We start from the raw sequence: 21,658 nt of genomic DNA on the forward strand, positions 1-21,658 counted from the left end.
TGAAATGACATCATCTCTGGAAACATTTTGATATTGTGAAAGAAGGATCAGGAAAGTACTACCACCTAGTAGCTGGGGACTGCCTGGAACAGCCTAACTACATAAACAGTTTTCTGCACTTTCCAAAGCTGCCAGCATAAATGTCTGCAGATTTTAATGAAGAAAACAGATGTAAATGGAAGGTGGGGGCTGGTGATGGATAACTTCTGCCTGTGTGGTGAGCGATCCAAAAGAGAAAGGTTTCCAGTCAAAAGTAACGTTTTAAAAATATCTTAATTATCTATGAAAATTAAATTGAGGTAAGGAGTAGAATGTGGAAAGGTTACAAAATAAAGTTTTAATCCTGAAAACTAAAAGTAATACCTTTTATGCTCTAACCTTTGAAAAGATATTGATCATTTTCATATTCACATAAGGGTTCTAATAGACTGATCAATAATTCATGAAATAAATATTTAATTTTTATGAGATTTCTGAGATCAGGAAAATGCCAGTCTTTACACAGAGATGGGGCTTTTAGATATGGCCAACTATGGGGGATTTTTTTTCTCCCTTTAAAGAAAAACTCTTTTCCAGGACATTTTAAAAAAGTTATATTTTCCTCTAGCCTTAAATTTCTTAAAATTTCTTTTAGAAATAATATTTAGGACAGGATCCATTTTCACATGAATCTGTTTTCTTCCTTCAAAACCATATTATTGTATGGAATATGAATGTTTAATGTTTGCATTTGTAATTTGACAACAGTAATTTTTTTTTTTGCGCTAGAGGCACCTTAAAATGACCACATTGACTCTTGAAATGTCATTAATGAATTTCATAAGTACATGTTTCCTGCCTTGTAATTTGTTTCCTGAATTATCATGTAGTTCAAAAGAGATGTGAATGAATTACTTTCGATGTCTTATGATTGTAATCTACAAATTGAATATAACTATATCTACAATATCTGCATAGTACAAAGATTTTCCCATTGCAATTAATACTGTATCATTTCAACAACATTTGTTTTAGTACAATAGAGATATTTAGATGGCATCCCATATATTTGAGAGGAATCTGGTAAAATGGTACTAATTACCTCATCTATTCTGCACCATAAGATCTTTCAGGGACTTAGGAAGCTAGGAAAATCCAGTAGGCACTTCTGTACATTTTTGGCCATCATACTTAATGTGTTGACACATTTCCCTTTTGAGTTCATCTTACCTATAAGTAAATCCGCACAAGTTTCCTGAAAATGTTTACATTCTGGGGATACTCAAGATTTGTTTGAGGGCTCAGAGCATATTTTAGTGTATTTATGTCTCTCCTCCATCTACCTTCCCTCACTTTCTTCTTCAGCCAAAACACACAAAGGGACTTAGATTTTACAGGTGAAATGATCTCCAATGATGCCTAAGGGCAGAGGGAGAAAAGTTAAAAAAGAGATGCCCTGAGTGACCTAAAAGGGGTAGCAGAGGGCGGGGGTGGGGGGTGGGGGGAGAAAAGCAGTAGTGTACTTCAGTTTCCTGTTAATAATTGTGGGGTGGCAGTAATTAGGGCCTTGTTGTAGATCTGTTTTAAACTGCAGACTTTCTTTTCCTGAAGTCAGTGCCCCCCGAACCACTGCCCAGAAGCCTAGTTTATGGTAGGTAGCATGGTTTCCTGGAAGAGGTTAGTGCTTTTTGGTGATAAAGTATATATAAAACTTGTTTTGAGTGGCGATCGTCTGGCACTGCCCCATTCACCATAGGTGTCTGCCCTGGGCCTTTAAACATATATTATCTTTTTTTTTTTTTAATATTTTATTTATTTTTGAGACCGAGAGAGACAGAGCATGAACGGGGGAGGGGCAGAGAGAGAGGGAGACACAGAATCGGAAGCAGGCTCCAGGCTCCAAGCCATCAGCCCAGAGCCCGACGCGGGGCTCGAACTCACGAACGTGAGATCGTGACCTGAGCTGAAGTCGGACGCTTAACTGACTGAGCCACCCAGGCGCCCCTAAACATATATGTCTTATTACTAAATTACTATTCATGTGACTGTTCTCATTAGTGTTGTTTTTGGTAAGTCTCATTAGCTCAATTAAATCTCTGTGTTTCATTATTTACATATTTCTTTAATTGTGTCTCATCTGGTATTGTTTCTTACATAATGAAATACAATGACCTTTATGATTTATAATGCAGTTTTTGGCATTTCTAGACAAAGTTTGCCCTGGTTTTATGACTCATTGTCTGGAACGAATTTAGTTTAGTATAAACCTCTAGGTCTTACATATTAGTAGAACTATTAAAGAATATACCTAATGCAGAAGACCTGTTTTGAAGTTAGATGTTTATAGAATGAAAGCACATTGATGGGAGAGGCTTACTTTCTTTAATACAGTTTTCCTTCATTTACTAGATTCTCCTGAATTATTTTGGAAACTATGTACCTAATGCATGGACACAGGATAATGGCTGCACTCTTTGTGACTTGGATACAATTGACTTGTCTACAGTAGATGTGAGTGGAAATGTGTGAAATGTCAGGAAGTGCAGTGATTTGTTGAAAGAACATTAGCTTATAGTTTTGATATATGGTAGATAATGCATTTACAAGGCTAAAACAGGATGACACAGAAAATTGCTAGAGTTTTGTATTTCTGAACTGTTTTTGAGAGTAAAACTGGCTAGTAATTGATCCCAGTAAAAGGAGCTTGGTTGTTAATATTTAATATTAATCTTATTATGATTGGCTGCCCTTGTTTTTAGTCTGCCAACTTAGTCAAAGCATCGAGGAAAAAAATGCTTCAGCATTTGTATTGACTAATATTATCTGTGCTTGATTTTTAAATTTGATGAGTTAAAAAATAATATATGATTATATAACTAAGAATTGTTTTAAGTATTTTGCATAAAATACTCCAACTAAACTTCACAAAATCTCTTAAGTAGGTAGAGCTGTTGACACAGTTTTACAAATGAAAAACTGAGGGACACACAGATTAAGTAACTTGCTTAAGGGCACACAATTTTTTTAGGCGTTGAAGGTGGGATTTGAATTTAGGCAGCCTGGCCCTAGACCCTGTATTCTTGACCACTGCAATTTCGCCTAGATGTCATATACACATTATGTGCCAGACACAGTGCTACTTATAGGCATATTTCATAGAGAATTATAACTAGTTTGAGGGTAAAGGAGCAATTAGAAATAATATTTATCTGTAGAACATTTGCATGCATTCTTCTTCTGTCATCCACCAGAGCAGTTTCAATTTATTCTATAGTAATGTATTTCTTCCAAAAAATTGCTCTTGTAACTTAGAAAACTGTTATTACATATATGAGCAGTTGAATTCTAGGGATGATTTTGTCATTAAGGCTGATTCTTTCCTTCATTCATCATAGGTTTATGGAGTCTCTGCAGCATGCCAGATAACTAGAACCAATATAAGCAAAAATAAAATTCCCAGTAATGTAGTTCTGGCAACTCCTGGATCCATGCAAATATAAAATACTCTCACTGTATAGAACCAAAGCTCCTGAATTTAAATACTTTCTATGCTTATCACTGTCTGAAAGGAGGACAAAGAGTAACTTGTGCATATATAGGAGCTTCTGAATAGAGCCTTACTTCCCTTGAAAATAAGACTTTTTGGCCGGTCTCTCAAATAACAAACTGAATGTTTCCTATCCGGAAAGAATGCCAGAATATTTTTGAATGAAGCTGCATCATGATGTTTAAAAATTCAACCTGATCTTTTCTGCAGAAAGTAGTGTTGTCCTTTGGAGGGAGGGTTAATGCTTTTTATCTGTTTGTCTCCTTTTACATAAACTTTCTGGTACAAAGATAGAAAAATATTTACTTTAAAATTTTTTATCTTATCACTATTAGTTTTTGCATATAGGAGTAAATCACTTGTTTCTTAAACTCTTTTGTCTGACAGACTGATAAAATATGTTAGAAAGGAAAGCTATTATATTTTGCTAGACAGATTTTTTATATGTTTTACATATTAGTTACTATGCAATAAGGATATAAAAATTAAAATTATATGGGTAGTTCTCAGGCCTACCATATTCTTGGATGTGGGCCATAGGTAAGGTTCTTTATATATAAAGAAAGGGAGGGTTAAATGAAACTTTATACATATATAAATGATATTTATATTTATAAATTGTATATACATATGCAGTGCTAAGCCTTCAGTGTTAACTGTTGTATTATCATTAGTATATAAAGCCAACTTAGATGGATAATGAAATTGTAGCATGTTGAAACCCAGGTCTTTACCTGTTAATTATGTGTTCTGAGTTGTTCAACTTCTCTAAATCCCATTTTCCTCATGTGTTATTTGGAATAATAAATAACTTCTAAGGTTATTATGAAATGTAAATGAAATGTATTATATCATTTGATAAGGGACAGTTGTGATCTACTTTTCACTTATTTCCTCTATTAAATTGAGAACTCCCAGAGGGTAGATATTTTGTCTTTAGTTGTTTGGATTTTTTTATTCAATAATAAATATTTGGGTGAGTGAATGAATTTATAAAGAAGTAGAACAGTGTACAAGGTATACTTCAGTGCAAACAAATATTAACTTATAATCCAGATAACAGAAATATATGAGGCATCATGTGTGAAAAGATGGGAAATGAGGTACCTCATTCAGCACTTAACATGTGATATTTCTAAAAAACTTTAATCCTTAAATTCAGGTTTTAAGACATGTTTATTTTTAATTTTCTTAATTTTTTCAAATGTTTATTTATATTTTGAGAGAGAGAGAGAGAGACAGAGCACAAGCAGGGGAGGGGCAGAGAGAGAGGGAGACAGAATCCAAAGCAAGCTCCAGGCTCCAAGCATTCAGCAGAGAGCCTGATGTGGGGATTGAACTCACAAGCTGTGAGATCATGACCTGAGCAGAAGTCGGACGCCCAACTGACTAAGCCATCCAGCTGTCTCAAGACATGTTTAAAAAAGGCATTATAAAGAAATCTTTCATATAGTTTTGGTAATAACACTATTACATGGTCATTTAGTTATGTTTCTGTCTTCCCCAACATTTGTAAATTTTTCAAGACAGGAACTTTCACTCTTTGTCCTAAATGTTGCTTATCACAAGGACTGACAAATATAAAGAGTATTTCAAAATTTTCATGCAATGAATGAAAGATAAACTATCCTATAATACATACCCAAACAGGTTTTTGAAAATCTATAAAAGTAGAACAAGGTAAACTATAGTTTTCTCGTGTATAATAATGAAGCAAAATAAAGTACTGTCCATAAAATGAGATTAAAGGAAATATTCAAGGATAGAAATAAAGGCTCAAGAACTCCATGGTTGCTTTATTTGAGCTACAAATTAAATGCGGGACTTCCAAGCCATGGAAACCAAAAGAGAAACACAATTAGCGTTATGGCTTCTTAGATGAAGATGTCAAAATAGATTCAGAACTGAAGGACATTTCTTTAAAGACTATCATAAAGGAAGCACTGAATAATAGAGTAAGCAATATCCTTTATTACATCCATGTAGTAAATAGGATAGTGAGTTTCCTCTTCAAACCTAAGTCATAATGCCAATACGTGATTGAGTAAAATCACTTTGATGGAGGCCATAAGATTGTATTTTACATGTTAGCGAATTGCCATGAGTCAATTCAGATTTAGCAGATTATATTGAAATGATATTGCCGGTATATTTTATGTTGTATTGATTAAGAATTAAGATTAATATTGATTAAGATTAAGAATTAAGAATAAATAAAATTAAGAATAAATCCAAAATAATAATAATTTGTTTTCATGTTTGCCGTAAAACAAAGGTCCATCCAAATGTAACAATAGGTGTTTTTATTGAACAACCAACCCCTTTCCTACCTCGATTTCTGGACATATTGTTGACACTGGATTACCCAAAAGAAGCACTTAAACTCTTTATTCATAATAAAGTAAGTATTTGACCAATGAATATTTTATGTGAAAATTATTTTTTATCTTCTTTGGAAATACGTGTTATTATTTACTTATATAAATTTAGTGGGGAATTTTTGGAGTAATTACTGTCCTGCTTATGTCGAACCTAAAGATTTTAGAATCTGGAAACTATCATAATATTGGAATGAGCCACGTGAAACTCAGTTTTGTAGATAAAAAATGGTTGAATATCAGCTCATTTCATATGGCTCAACTTAATATATATGTGAAGAAATGTCAAAGGTCCTTGTATTCCTTGCCTTTGGGTTTTATGGAATTTTCTTTTATGGAACTGGTCATTAAATTGTTTGCAGCTTAAGCTAATACCATAGCATCAGAACTTGAAATCGCTTCCAGATATAGTATTGTTTTGATTAATCACACAATGGCATGCTCTCCCCCAAAGGATTTTGATACTGTCATTTCCTCCAAAAATATACAGAACCTCCCCAACCCTCCCACATGTAATCTAAACTTAAAGACCCTTTTCTTAGAATTTTCCCATATATTTGTCTCTTTCCTGTTAAAACAATTGACACTTAACATATTCTAGAAAAATGCAATAGGTGTGAAGTATACTGTTTTCTCCCTTTTGTCCTAATGCTTTTGGTTTAATATTGTTCTTTCTTCCTAACGTTCATGTCAGTTTATCATTTGCCTTTTCCAGGGAATATTTTAAATTCATAGAAAAAGTTTCATAGCTAAAAAAAGTTTAGAAGGGTGAATCGTTGAGCATTTGCTCTGTAAAATGCATTGTAATGTATTTATGTACATTAAAGTGTTTTGTTTTTATGTATTGTGTCTTTTATTTAGGTCTTCTTCCTTTTGTAGGACCTTCTTAATGGCAGAGGATTTTGCCTCCCCCCCCCCCCTTTTTTATATATAAAATGAACTCTGTGTAGCTTTTATGCTTTATAAGTAGTTTTAACAAGCTGTGGAAAGCTTTCAAAAATACTTAGTGAGACTTGATACATAAAAAGCTCTGAAATGCTCTAATGTTGGATTATCTATGTTAGATAATCTTATCTAAATTTTAGCATAGTTGAATCACACTAATTTGATGACTTATATGTTGATAATTTTCCCATTATATTTTCTTATTGATAAAATTTTGTTAAACTTTACCTTCTTTTTGTAAAAACACAGTTTCATATGTGACCACTAATTTTTCTCTGTGGCTTTAAAGAGTATTAAAATATTTATTTTATAAAATATGATTGTATTTATAACTTAGATTAATATCTATTACGTTTAGTAGGCATTTTTATGGATATTTTAAAGCACATGTCTAAGATTCTCAGGCCACAAACCATTTTCCTTCAAGTTAGAGCATTTTATATAGCAGCCAGGATTTAAATATTGATTCGAGGACCTGTCTAGGAGTGGACGTCAGAAGAATTTTGAAGTATCTTCTATTGAAAAAAATATTGCTATGTATCTACTTTAGATTTTTCATGTGATATTGAAATTGAATTTGTTTAATATAGGTTATCATTTCATCTGTAATTGAGGAAATAATGTGAATTGTGGAATTGACAACTTTGAATGGGATGCCATCCCTATGTATGAACACTTCAGTCATCCTATTGTCATTTTGGCACTAATTTTTGACTTTTAAAATATGTTACAGGAAGTTTATCATGAAAAGGACATCAAGGTATTTTTTGATAAAGCTAAACATGAAATCAGTACTATAAAAATAGTAGGACCAGAAGAAGACCTAAGTCAAGCCGAAGCCAGAAACATGGGAATGTATGTTTTTTTGTTTTCTGTTTTCCTAATAAATCCCTATGCCTACTCCTTTTATAGGCTGGTCAATAATCACCTGTTTCTCTATCTCTACTACCAAACTTGATAGCAAGGACCAGACTATGACTTTCTTGTTCTTTGCTATATTTCCAGTGGCTAGCATAATGCTTGGTATATAACAGATGGTTATAATGTATGCTTGTCAAATGAATGGATAAATGATGAATAATGAATGAATGGAAATAAATGAGAAATAGTCTCTGCCCTCAAGGAGCCCACAGTTTAGTGGACATTAACGATACAGGTGCAATTATCTTTAACAAAAGTGAATGGAAGAAGTAGTAATTGAGGATGCAAAGTACTAAGAAAAGGAAAAGGAGAAATTACTTTCAACAGGCAAAATTGGTGAAGATACTTTAAAGAAGATGGCATTGCAGTGAGCCCTTAATAAAATATTAACTATCATATTAGATGATGATGATAGTATTCAGATGATAGTAACTACTATACATGAGTAATTAATTCGTATGATAGTAACTACTATATATGAGTGCTTATACTGTGTGAGGCATTGTGGTAGATACCTTGCATGTAGTATCTTATTTATTCCTTTCAATAACCTATGAATTGGTTCTTTTTATTTTCAGTCTCTAGACAAGGAAACAGAGAGGTTAAATATGTTAAGCAAGTCTGCCCAGCCAGCTAGTGGAGGAGCTAGAAGTCTTCATGGGCAGGAACTGTGTCCCATTTTTCTTTAAGTCTCAGTGCCTAGCACAGGGCCTGGCACAAAGTAGTAATTCATCAGCACTAATCAAATTAAACTACCAAGAGCTAATGTACAGCATGATGATTATAGCTCATAATTCTGTATCACATAGTTGAATGCTGCTGAGAAAGTAGATCTAAAATGACCTCACAACAAAAGAGAAATGGTTACTGTGTGACGGGATGTAGGTCATAGCTAAGGCTATGGTCGAAATCATTTTGCAATATATAAAAGTATCAAATCAACACATTGTCTGCCTTATGCTTATACAAGGATAAGTGTCCATTATATCTCAATAAACCTAGAAAAAAATGAAACAGAACAGAAAGTTTTCAAATGAAACAATGGGAAGACAGAATTTCAAAAAGCTGAAAAGCAATCCTTGACTGTGATAGGGTCAGAAACAGGCCATGTCCTTTTTTATTTATTTTTAAATTTTTAAATTTTTAAAAATTTTTGTATTTTAATTATTTAATTTAATTTAATTTTATTTTATTTTATTAAATTTATTGTCAAATTAGTTTCCATACAATACCCAGTGCTCATCCCAAAAGATGCTCCCTTCAATGCCCATCACCTACTCTCCCCACCCTCCCACCCCCCATCAACCCTCAGTTTGTTCTCAGTTTTAAGAGTCTCTTATGCTTTGGCTCTCTCTCCCACTCTAACCTCTTTTTTTTTTCTTTCTTTTCCTTCCCCTCCCCCATGGGTTTCTGTTAAGTTTCTCAGGAGCCACATGAGAGTGAAAACATATGGTATCTGTCTTTCTCTGTATGGTTTATTTCACTTAGCATCACACTCTCCAGTTCCATCCACATTGCTACAAAGAGCCATATTTCATTCTTTCTCATTGCCACGTAGCACTCCATTGTGTATATAAACCACAATTTCTTTATCCATTCATCAGTTGATGGACATTTAGGCTCTTTCCATAATTTGGCTATTATTGAGAGTGCTGCTGTAAACATTGGGGTACAAGTGCCCCTATGCATCAGTACTCCTGTATCCCTTGGGTAAATCCCTAGCAGTGCTACTGCTGGGTCATAGGGTAGGTCTATTTTTATTTTTTTTTGAGGAACCTCCACACTGTTTTCCAGAGTGGCTGCACCAATTTGCATTCCCACCAACAGTGCAAGAGGGTTCCCGTTTCTCCACATCCTCTCCAGCATCTGTAGTCTCCTGATTTGTTCATTTTGGCCACTCTGACTGGCATGAGGTGATATCTGAGTGTGGTTTTGATTTGTATTTCCCTGATGAGGAGTGACGTTGAGCATCTTTTCATGTGCCTGTTGGCCGTCTGGATGTCTTCTTTAGAGAAGTGTCTATTCATGTTTTCTGCCCATTTCTTCACTGGATTATTTGTTTTTTGAGTGTGGAGTTTGGTGAGCTCTTTATAGATTTTGGATACTAGCTCTTTGTCTGATATGTCATTTGCAAATATCCTTTCCCATTCCATTGGTTGCCTTTTAGTTTTGTTGATTGTTTCCTTTGCTGTGCAGAAGTTTTTATCTTCATGAGGTCCCAGTAGTTCATTTTTGCTTTTAATTCCCTTGCCTTTGGGGATGTGTCAAGTAAGAAATGTATGTTTTAATCAATTTAAGTTAAACAATTTCTACTAAAGAAGCTTAAAGAAAAACAACTTTTCTTCAAAATTAGTATCCTAAACTTGGGTGTCTCTACTGTCTTGTGTGCATGTCTGTTTGTGTATGTTCATGAGCACACCTCGAATGTTAGACTCTATCTGTGTTTGTGTGTATTTATGTGTAAAAGCCAATGGATATTATATATAGAGAGAGAGATGGAAAGATATATTATGGGTAAGGGTCAACATATTTAATCAGACTATTATCTGGACTTTAGATCAAGATTTTTAAAATTACTCAGACAGGTCTTCCTGGCTGGATCAGTCAGAAGAGTATGTGACCCCTGACCTCTGGGTTGTGAGTTACAGCCCCACATTGGGGGTAGAGATTAATTAAAATAAGAAATAAAAAAGTGATTCAGACAAATGAATAGTATGACTGATATAACAGTGATTTAGATGTTGACTATCTGAAGGTTTGCGTGGTAAAAATGTGTGTTTCAGACTGAAAAAGGTATTCCTCCTTTCTAGTCACCGAATGATCTAGATAATACTATAACCCTCAGAAGAAATTTTTTAGGTCCTTTGTTTAGCCCCTTTAATACTGCAGATTGCAATTTTACTAGTAAAATTCTGATAATAATAAAAACAATGATTTCTCCGTGAATGTTGATTAGATATGCCAGCAGTGGGTTAAGTCCTGCTGAGAAAAAGGTGAATGAGTCATGGTGACCTCTCATCTTGTGCTGTGGAAGCTCAGAGCTCAGAGTGCTGGATAGTGCCTGATGTGGGAGTAAAGGGATAGGCAGGAAAGCAAGCCTCAGAAAGACCAAACTGATGGTTTCATAGTTTGTTCACTGGAGAATACCTTGGATCCAAATTCAGAACTTATTTTTATTTATTTATTTTTTTAAATATACTCTGTTGTGTCTGGCTTCTTTGGCCCAGCACAGTGTTCTCTCATTCACTCATGTCATTGTAGTTATTAGCAGTTCATTCCTTTTCATTGCTAATATTCTATCATATGAATATACCACAAGTGCATTTTCCACTTGCTTGTTGCTAGACATTAGGTCATGTCCAGTTTAGAGCCATTTGAATAAGATTGTTAATGAAGATTCCTTATAAGAGGTGTATATGTGTATGTGGACCTATTTGGCTTTAGTATGTTTTGGGAAAATATGAAGGAGTAGACTAACTAGGACATAGGGTTAGAGTAGATGGATGTATGTTTAATTTTATAAGAATCGACTGAATAGTCCTCCAAGATAGTTGTACCATCGTATGCACCTGGCAGCAATGTAACAGACCTCTGTCTGCTCCACATTTGTCAACAGTTGATATTGCCCATCTTTTTTTATTTTAGCCACTTTATTGTGTATCTTATTGCAATTGTAATTTAATTCCCTGAAGACTAATTCATATGTCTTCATTTGTGGAGTATCTACTTACATCTGTATGTGCATTTTCATTTACATTGGGTTGTCTTTTTTGTTATTAATTTGTAGGAGTTCATTATATAATCTGTCTAGAAGAGGGTTGTATGGGTGTGTGTCTATGTGTACGATGTTTTGTGAATATGCGTTTCATTCTGTGGCTTGGTCTTTTAATTTCTTAGTGCTGTCTTTTGATGAGAAGAAATGTGAATTTCAATAAAATTCCATTTCTCTCTTTTTTTCTTTTATGCTTTGTGCTTATTGAATTTATTTTCTATTTAAGAAGTCTTTCTTATTCCAATGTCATGAAACTATTCTTTGGAATTTTTCTTTTATAAGCTTTATTGTTTTAGCATTTATGTTTAAGATGTTTCAATCTACAGTTCATTCTGAATATATTTTTGTGTTTGGAGTGAAGTAGAGGTCAAATTTTATTCTTTACAAATGAAATTCCAGTTGTTTCATCACCCTTTTTTTATTTTAAGGTTTTTCTTTTCCTATTTAGTTGACTTGGCTTTGTCAAAAATCAATTAGCTGAATATTTATGAGTGACTGTGAACTCTTTTCTGTTTCATTGATCTTAGACCAATGCCACACTTTATTACCAGGGATTTATATTAATCTTGAAATCAAGTAGTAAACTTTCTTCAATTTTTTTTCTAAAATAATTTTGGCTGTTTTGTTTTTATTTTATTTATTTCATTTATTTAATTGAGATATAATTCACTTATAACATACTAGCTTTAGATGTACTACATAATGATTCATTATTTGTATACACTGTGAAATGATGACCACCATAAGTCTGTAGTTACCATCCGTCACCATACATAGTTACAAAATTTAAAGAAAATTTTCTCTAATTTTTTGCACAATTTTAGCAAAGTTTCATGTCTGCTGTCCTATATGACAGTTGCTTAGAAACAAATGTGGTATAAGGATACATACTGACAGTAGCAGAAAGTGAGGACTAGGATTAACAGTGAAGGAGAGGAGCTTGAAAGCAGAGAGCCCCAAATATAAAAACCATAATACTTGAAAGCATTTCACGTGTATAACAAGTAGCTCCTTCTTTGTTGTTCCTGATAATAATGCTACAGACACTACCAAGAAGAACATATATCATAGTCCATGACCCCTGATAATAAGCAGAGGAGTAGATATCTTAGAATTCCATGCAAATCAAGATTAAAAATTATTGATACCTAAAGAGTTACACATTTGTATCTCCAAATATACTTAAAATTAAGTTGTTGGATAAGCAAGATTTTGCACTGTGTGTGTGTGTGCGCGCGCGCACGTGTGCAAAAAAGCATTTTGATTTGTGGAAAAAGTTTTTGATAAATACATGGAGATAAATTGTGTTTCCTTTTCAGAGAGGACTAAATACTAAATTCTAAATTGTCATTCTGACTGGATATTTTATGTCTTAAATCTTTTAGTGGCTTGAAAATGTATTTCACTTAACCTAAAATTTTTGGTGTTGATCTACATATGGATATGTATGTTGACAAACTATTTTGCAATTTAAGACAATATTTATCATTTGGATATTGTCTAACTATTTTAATTAGAAAAAAATATGTGAGAGAAACCTTATTTTATATATAAGCTTTATGTTGACATTTTCTAACCAGCAAATATATATTTTATCTAATTATTATTTCCTTTTCAATGTTAGGGATTTTTGCCGTCAGGATGAAAGCTGTGATTATTATTTCAGTATCGATGCAGACGTTGTTTTGACAAATCCAAGGACCTTAAAAATTTTGATTGAACAAAACAGGTACTACATAAAATTCATGTCGATTTATTTAAAATGACAATCATTTTCTGTGTCTATGTGGGCACACTATACTTATCTGTGTTTAGTGAATTGAGGGGAATCACATGAAGTTATTTTCTATACCTTATAACTTTCAATTCTGATTAGTTTTCTTTTAAAGGAGTCAAAAAGAAAACAACTTGATGAAAATTAGAAGTATTTAATATTAGTTACAATCACAAATGCAATGTTTATCAATTATAGTTGGACTATTTTTCTGTTTAAAGCTAGATGGAATTATGATCTATTTGGAAAATTTGGAATTTTTTTTCTCTGTAGGTATTTTTAAATTAGAATTCATAAAACCTATGATCTTTTGAAAAGTTATTGCAGAGATCTAAGTTCTTAGAATTTGAAAAAAAATTTCAGAGATCTGTGATTTTATTTAGTATTGAACTAATAATTATTACTCAGCAGTACCTATTTTTATTTAACTGAAGTGTGAAAAAGACACCATCTATACCAGCTTATAATGATATTAATCATTATTTATTATGTTACTCCTATTCCTATTAATACTTATTAATCCTCTTATCAATAGCATAGCATACCTTTAATATGTGCTCATTAAATGACCTGTATTGTTTTTAAGTGTGTTTATATATATTAACACAGTATGTGCTTATTAAATGACCAGTATTGTTTTTAAGTATGTTTATATATATGAACACAATTAGCAAATAGAATGGCTAACAGTGAAATGTTAGAATTACTGTTTTTATTTTGCTTAGTAAAATATATAAGAAATCTGTTATGCTATTCTAACCTACTCTATATGTAATATAATTTGCCAATTTGAGAATTTAGTTATTACTTCAAAATCCAAGATCTCTTAGTATTAATCTCTACATACAGCCCCACTGTATATCTAGCAATAGATGCTTATCTATCTAAGATAACTATCTATAAGTTACAAGTAATTTTCAAAACGTATGAATAAGGATTTGGAAATAAGGCAAGGAAAAGCATTTAGGTTATCCTAGAGATAAGGGAAGGGCTATAGTTGTAATTTGTAACTCTTAAAACCTAGTGGAATTCAGTAATATTATCTTGAATTTGTAGTGTTAGTTGCCTCTTAACTTTGATTTAAATTCAATATTATGGAATGCACATTTTAAAAATAATCTTTGTATGTTTTTACTCTATATGACACTTTTGTAGGTACTTACTATTCTTTTAGTGAACTATTTAATGACTTTATACTATGGATTAAGCATATATCCCCTTTAATATTAACCTAATGTTTTAAACCTTGTAACAAATAAAATTACCTCATAAGTAACTCAGCTGCCATCTGGGGCCATTGTTCTTGAAGTGCCAGTAAAACTCAGGATATTTCTCCAATTCCATAAATTTCTGTTACTGATCAAAGGTTTTGGTTCGTATGACATTTGTGGTTCTTGCTCCTGTATCCAAACATGTAATTTTCAGAAAAAAATTTACATCTACCAAAAATGTTGTGAGATTTAGTAGACTGAAGGTTAGAGGGACGGGGATGGGTCACATCTTAGAGCATGTGGCTTTCTAGCATCTCATCAGCTCTTTTCCCTTTCCTCTTCCTATCTCTGCCATTTACTGCCTTGCTCCAAATTTTACTCCTTCAGTAATATCGTGTAATTCAGCATCCCCTAGCTGCTATCCTGATACAGGAGTCCCCATTATCCATAGAGGATATGTTCCAAGACCCCAGTGGATTCCTAAAACCGCAGATAGTACCAATCGCTATGCATACTATGTTTTTTCCTATATATACATACCTACGTAAAAATTTAATTTCTAAATCAGTCACAGTAAGAGTTTAATGACCATAATAAAATAGAACAATTATAACAAAATGCTATAATAAAAATAAAATATGTGAATGAGGCCTCTCTCTCTCAAAATATCTTCCTGTTCTGTACTCACCCTTCTTGTGATGATGTGAGATGATAAAATGCCAGCTCATGAGATGAAGTGAGGTGAATGACGCAGGCAGTGTGATGTAGCATTAGGCTTCTATTGATCTGATGATTCACCGTAAGGAGTATCATCTGCTTCTGGACCATGGTTGACCCCGGGATAATTGAAACCATGGAAAGTGAAACCATGGGTAAGGGGGCCTACTGTATTTCAATACTCAAAAATATTGAGGCACACTGCAGACAGAGTTTGATTTCCATTTCTTTGCCCAGCCTTCTTTGGGAGGCAGCTGGGATTATAAATTACAAGATTTTTTAAATATATATTTGATCTTGTCAGTTATTACCTTTGAATGATTTCTTTTTTTTACCATTGAATTATTTCTTAAATCAACATAACATATGTTCTTAAATCAACACAATATATCTAATATTGTAGATATTCTAAACAAAACAGAATATAAGTGTTTTTGGTTAACATTTCATTTTAAAAGGAACCAGGAAAAATAAACCAAAATAACCATTTTGTATGATATGTCTTTATAGACTGTGTTTCACTTTTCTGGGAGTAAGAGAAAGGGCACACCTGGTCTTCTCAAGACTGGAGTGTTATGAAATAGTTTTTTTGTTGAGAATACCTGGTTCATAAACTTCTTCATGGAGGCGTTGTGTGAGGTTTTCTTTTTTTTCTTTTTTCCTTTTTGTAAATTTAAATGTTAGTTAACGTAAAGTGCAATATTGGTTTCAGGAGTAGAATTTAGTGATTCATCACTTATGTACAACACCAACTGCTCATCCCAACAAGTGCCCTCCTTAGTACCCATCACCCATCTAGCCCATTTCCCACCCACCTCCCTCCATCAACCCATTGGTGTTTCTCCATCATTAAGAGTCTCTTGTGGTTTGCTTTTGTCTTCTCTTACCCCTACCCTTCCCATACGTTCATCTGTTTTGTTTCTTAAATTCTACATATGAGTGAAATCCTGTATTATTTATCTTTCTCTGACTTATTTCACTTAGCACAATACACTCTAGCTCCATCCCCATCGTTGCAAATGCCAAGATTTCATTTTTTGATGGCTGAGTAATCTTCCATTCTTTTTTTAAATTTTAAATATATTTTTAAGTTTATTTATTTTGACAGAGAGAGAAAGCACAAGCAGGGGAGGGGCAGAGAGAGAGGGAGAGAATTTCAAGCAGGTTCCTTGCTGTCAACTCAGAGCCTGATGCAGGGCTCGATCTCATGAAGTATAAGATCATGACCTGAGCTGAAATCAAGAGTCAGATGCTTAACCAACTGAGACACACAGGTACCCCAGTAATATTCCATTCTCACACCATACACAAGAATAAATGCAAAATGGCTTATTAAAGACCTCAACGTGAGACAGGAAACAATCAAATCCTAGAGGAGAACACAGCCACCAACTTCTTTGACCTTGGCCCCAGCAACTTCTTACTAGACACGTTGCCAAAGACAAGGGAAACAAAAGCAAATATGACCTATTGGGACGTTATCAACATAAAAAGCTTCTGCACAGTGAAGGAAACAATCCACAAAACTAGAAGGTAGCCTATGGAATGGGAAAAGATATTTGCAAACGACATATCTGATAAAGCGTTAGTGTCCAAAATCTGTAAAGAACTTACCAAACTAACTCCTGAATAACAAACAACTCAGTTAAGAAATGGGCATAACACATGAATAGACACTTTTCCAAAGAAGACATCTAGATGGCTAACAGACATAGGAAAGGATGCTCAGTATCACTCATTTTCAGGGAACTACAAATAAACCACAATGATATATGACCTCTCACCTGTCAGAATGGCTAAAATCAATAACACAAGAAACAATAGGTGTTGACAAGGATGGGGACGAAGGGAAACCCTCTTACACTGTTGGTGGGAATGCAACCTGGTGCAGCCACTCTCAAGAACAGTATGGAGGTTTCTAAATAAACTAAAAATAAAACTACTCTATGATCCAGCAATTGCACTCTTAGTTATTCACCCAAAGGACACAAAAGTACAGATTCGAAGGGTGCATGCAGCACAAAGTTTATAGCAGCATTATCAACAATGGCCAAACTATGGAGAGAGTCCAAATATCCATCAACTGTTGAATGGATAAAGACGTGTGAGATTTTCGTAAAAACTGACACCACCAGGGGTGCTTGGGTGGCTTCGTCAGTTAAGCTTCCACCTGACTCTTGGTTTTGGCTCAGGTCATGATCTCACATTTCTTGAGATACAGCCTCACATCAGGGTCTGCACTGATAGTGCAGAGCCTGCTTGGGATTTTCTCTCTACCTCTCTCTCTCTGTCCTTCCCCTTTGTGCATCCTCTCTCTGTCTCTCAAAATAAACTTAAAAAAAATGGCCACTACTATAGTTCATTTCATTTTAAAAGTAATTCTAGAGCAGCTTCGGATTTTGTTACCTCATTTGGAAAGTGTTAACACATTATAAATTAGATTTTCCTAAGAAAAATGTGACTTATTTTGAATTTGTAATATGTGCTTTTCTCAAAGGGACTACTTTCCTGGTAGGTAGTCAGATCGAGTGCTATGGCAATTACCACCTATTTTGTTTTTTTACAGTAGTTGAAGGACCAGAAGAATGTTCAGTGTTGCCAGGCTAGCACAACTCATTTTATAAGTTATAAAAAAAATTAAAAAAGAAACATACTTTAAAGTGATTCAGGACTTAACTTTAGGAAAACTGGCATATTTATAAAAATCTAACCTCATCTTTATTCATTTTTTCACTCAACAAATATTTATTGAATAATTGAATACGCCAGGGACTATTATGTCTTCTCAATGACGGTGAAAATATTTGATTTCATTTAGCATAATTTCTGAACTACTTAACATAATTAAATAATGGAAGTAGTTTGACTTATTTTAAAAGTCATTTTTAGACTTTCATTAGCATTTTCAATTTTTCTTTTTTGTTACTTGTTTTAAGAAAATTAGTGTGCTTAAGAAAAAGTGGAAAGATTCTCGTTTTTCTTTTATTTTTTCTTCATTTCTTATTTATTTTTATTTAATTTTTAGTTAGTTAACTTACAGTGCAATATTGGTTTCAGGAGTAGAATTCAGTGTTTTGGACTTACCATGTGTGTATTAAGTGAACTTTAGTGTTTTGGTGTCATGCTAAGCCCAAAACCCACAATTCAGCGGTAACTTAAGTATAAATAATTTCTTGGATTTGCTTTTCTCTCACGCTGTCTTTAGAAAGATCATTGCCCCTCTTGTAACTCGTCATGGAAAACTATGGTCCAACTTCTGGGGAGCTTTGAGTCCTGATGGATACTATGCTCGATCGGAAGATTATGTAGATATTGTTCAAGGGAATAGAGTGTAAGTTACTTGATCTACTCTTTTACTGTAAAAGTGCCATAATCTCAAAATATGGTCTTGTTAACATTACCTGAATTTTTATTCCTCTTTTCTTTGTGATTAATGGAAATTTGAAAACCTGGAATCCTGAAATACTAGTGTAAAACTAATATTAAAAGAATCTGTTTTTGAAATTCTAAATCTTCACAGGAACAAACTTACTGCTGTGGGAAATGTAGGAGACACTACATGGTTAATAGGGGCAGCCAGAGATAGCTGTCGGAGGAGTAGTAGTATTTAGTTCGAAGTTTAGAAAAGGAATTTTGTTTAGCTGATTTTTCTAGTGCCCAGGATGAAAATTTACAAGTAAACCAACAAAAACAATACCAAAGGCCATAACTTTCCAACATTTCCTACTGCAAGAGTTCTGTGTGAAATAGGTAGTATTCTACTTTAAAGATCACTTTCTTCACTAATATCTGGTTTCCATTTCTAGAGTTTGAAAAGAATATGCTTGCTACAAAGTGTGTGCATGATTGATACCTGTTTCAGAGACAACAGTTGGTATTTTTTAGACTAAAAAATATCACAAATGTAATAGTGTGGTTTTGCTAAGGTAAGATAGAGAGGCATGTTATCTTTTATTTTTTCTACAGATGATGGACCAGAGGCCATCTTAACTGAGTGTTAAGGGCTTTGCCTAATTTCTCAGATGCATCCACCCACTTAAAAGCGAAAACATTCTTTCATGAGTAAATATACGTGCCCCTAAATTTAGAGTAAAAAACCCCACACATTTATTGTTGAACAGTTGAGTATGAAAAAGATGTTTCGCTTGTGAAAATAGTAATAAATTTGAATAATACAAATATGATAAAAGCTTTTGTTAGCTGTGGTTAAGGAGCATGATAGCTGAGAAAACACTATTCAGATCATATACTATTGTTTCAAAGTACTTTTATTGTCTCTCTGCGGATTTGTATAGACCAAATGCCTGATACTGTCTGTGGGTATAGCAGAAATAAGGGCTCACAGAAGTGGAATAGAGAATTTATGTTTCATTTAAGTTGCTTTAGGCACTGGTGATATTTTGTGCAGCTTCCTGTCACTGTTGTTTAAAGTGTAAGAAAAAGAATATGGGAGAGGCTTTTGATCTAGTTAATACAAGAATGCACTTCATGGCCAAAAGCTACATGAAGGAATGACATCTTATGACATGTACACATGTAAGGGTGTGTGTGTGTGTGTGTGTGTGTGTGTGTGTGTGTGTGTGTTTCTTCAAAACTGAGACACTGCCTACTCTGCCAGTGATAAATTTCTGAAATCAGATGACACATTGTATATTTTTATGGCTGTTTCCTTTGAGGCTCATCTAGCAAGACTAAGTGAAATCATATTCCTTTTAATATCTAACTATATTTCCTTGGTCAAGATCTTTCCTTTTTGTTCTCTAAAAGCAACAGGCATATGCCTTCAGGCGAAACCTTACTTGCTGTTCTTAGGAAATGAGTCATGTTCAGAATGAGAAGACAAATGTGGGGAAGAATAAAGGACAAAATAGTGTCTCTCAACACTCATGTACTTCTAGCTATATTTTTTCTTATCTTCTCTTTCTACAGAAATTTGAGTTGGCTTAGTGAATTTCCAGAGAATATATTTTAGGAAAATTTTAGGTTGTATTCAGTGGTGTGCTGGTGAATGTGTAACAACTGGATCTTGGGGTTGAGGGATGCCCTGATTTGTAGTGTTTGGCAGTTTCTGTGATGTAAATGCTCCTGCCATGGCTGATTTCAAGCTTCCAACATGAAGTCACTGAGTCTAGACTTGGGAAGTGAAGCTAAGTGTTCTGGGAGCCAGTGTGAGCTGGTTGCAGTACACCATAGTGTGTGTGTGTGTGTGTGTGTGTGTGTGTGTGTGTGTGTGTGTGATTATTTTTGCTATCACTCTGCTTGATCCTAAGTGGAAATACTTTCTGTGTTATACTCTAACAATGACATGAAGGATTATAGTCAAAATGCTAAACAGTTAACAGTCTTAAAGTGAAGTTTATATAAGGAGTTAGTATTTATCAAACAAAAATGTAGTATATAACAAGTAATGTCATAGATGTGTGTGTGTATATTTTAAATATCATAAAATGTGTTTGCATTTGCATGTAATTTGATTCAATAATTTATATATACAAAATTTAAAAACATACAGGGCACTTATTTTAAAAACATAAAAATAAACCTTTAAATATATATATATTTTAATTTCTGGTATTTTGGAATGTCTTGTCTTTACTTTCAGAGGGATATGGAATGTCCCATACATGGCTAACGTGTACCTAGTTAAGGGAAAGACGCTCCGATCAGAGATGAATGAAAGGAACTATTTTGTTCGTGATAAATTGGATCCTGATATGGCTCTGTGCCGAAATGCTAGAGAAATGGTAGGGTATACAATGATGGCTTGCTTGAATGTTCTTATAAAGTGGCCTGCTTTACCAGTTGATGTGTCATTGTTTTGATGCTCCTTTTCTTTCTAATTTGCAAGTACTAGCCAATTTTTTTGGTTCTGTATTGAAAAAAACTGGGAGAAGTTATAGAGCATAATTTGTGACCATTTGTCTGTAGAAACAGTTTGAAAAATGTTAGCTTTGGTGCTTAGGCTAACTCATAAACAACAAAAAGATTTCAGTCACAAACATGGATTTGTTGCAAATCAGCTTTGCATTTCTAAGAAATCATGTTTACTTTCATTCAAAATTTTATAGTGGAAACCTGACCTAGTTAAATTAATTAGATAAGTCTGGGTGAAACAATCCTTTACACATTTAAGAAGAACACACTTTTGTTCTGAAATCAATGTCTCCATTATTTCTGTTGTTACAAACTGCACACCGCTCAAAAGGCGCTCCTCACCACTATACTAGGAGAAGGCATGAGTTACGGAGTGTATTTGATCTGTGTGAAAAGTAACGATACATTGTTTTTCTACAAATATACTTTCATTGTAGAATTTTAATGATCGTGGAAAATAGTTTGTTTTTCAAAATGTGTAAATGTTGTAAAGCCTGTTTGTATAGTTTTCTGTTTTAGAAATGATTGGGTTATTTTATT

At 33.7% G+C, this 21,658-nt stretch overlaps 1 protein-coding gene across 2 annotated transcripts in view; it reads left to right on the top strand.

Moving 5' to 3' along the window:
- Nucleotides 1-21,658, top strand: part of PLOD2 (procollagen-lysine,2-oxoglutarate 5-dioxygenase 2) — a 99,105-nt gene that overhangs the window by 68,871 nt on the left and 8,576 nt on the right. For both annotated transcript variants that reach the window (XM_027061661.2, XM_027061660.2), the window contains exons 8-13: nt 2,389-2,490; nt 5,802-5,927; nt 7,583-7,704; nt 13,167-13,271; nt 18,450-18,575; nt 20,847-20,988. In XM_027061661.2, coding sequence (XP_026917462.1) covers nt 2,389-2,490; nt 5,802-5,927; nt 7,583-7,704; nt 13,167-13,271; nt 18,450-18,575; nt 20,847-20,988 — 723 coding nt within the window. The remainder of the gene's footprint in view (nt 1-2,388; nt 2,491-5,801; nt 5,928-7,582; nt 7,705-13,166; nt 13,272-18,449; nt 18,576-20,846; nt 20,989-21,658) is intronic.

This window comes from Acinonyx jubatus, chromosome C2 (genome assembly GCF_027475565.1).
Source record: "Acinonyx jubatus isolate Ajub_Pintada_27869175 chromosome C2, VMU_Ajub_asm_v1.0, whole genome shotgun sequence".
Classification (NCBI taxonomy): domain Eukaryota; kingdom Metazoa; phylum Chordata; class Mammalia; order Carnivora; family Felidae; genus Acinonyx; species Acinonyx jubatus.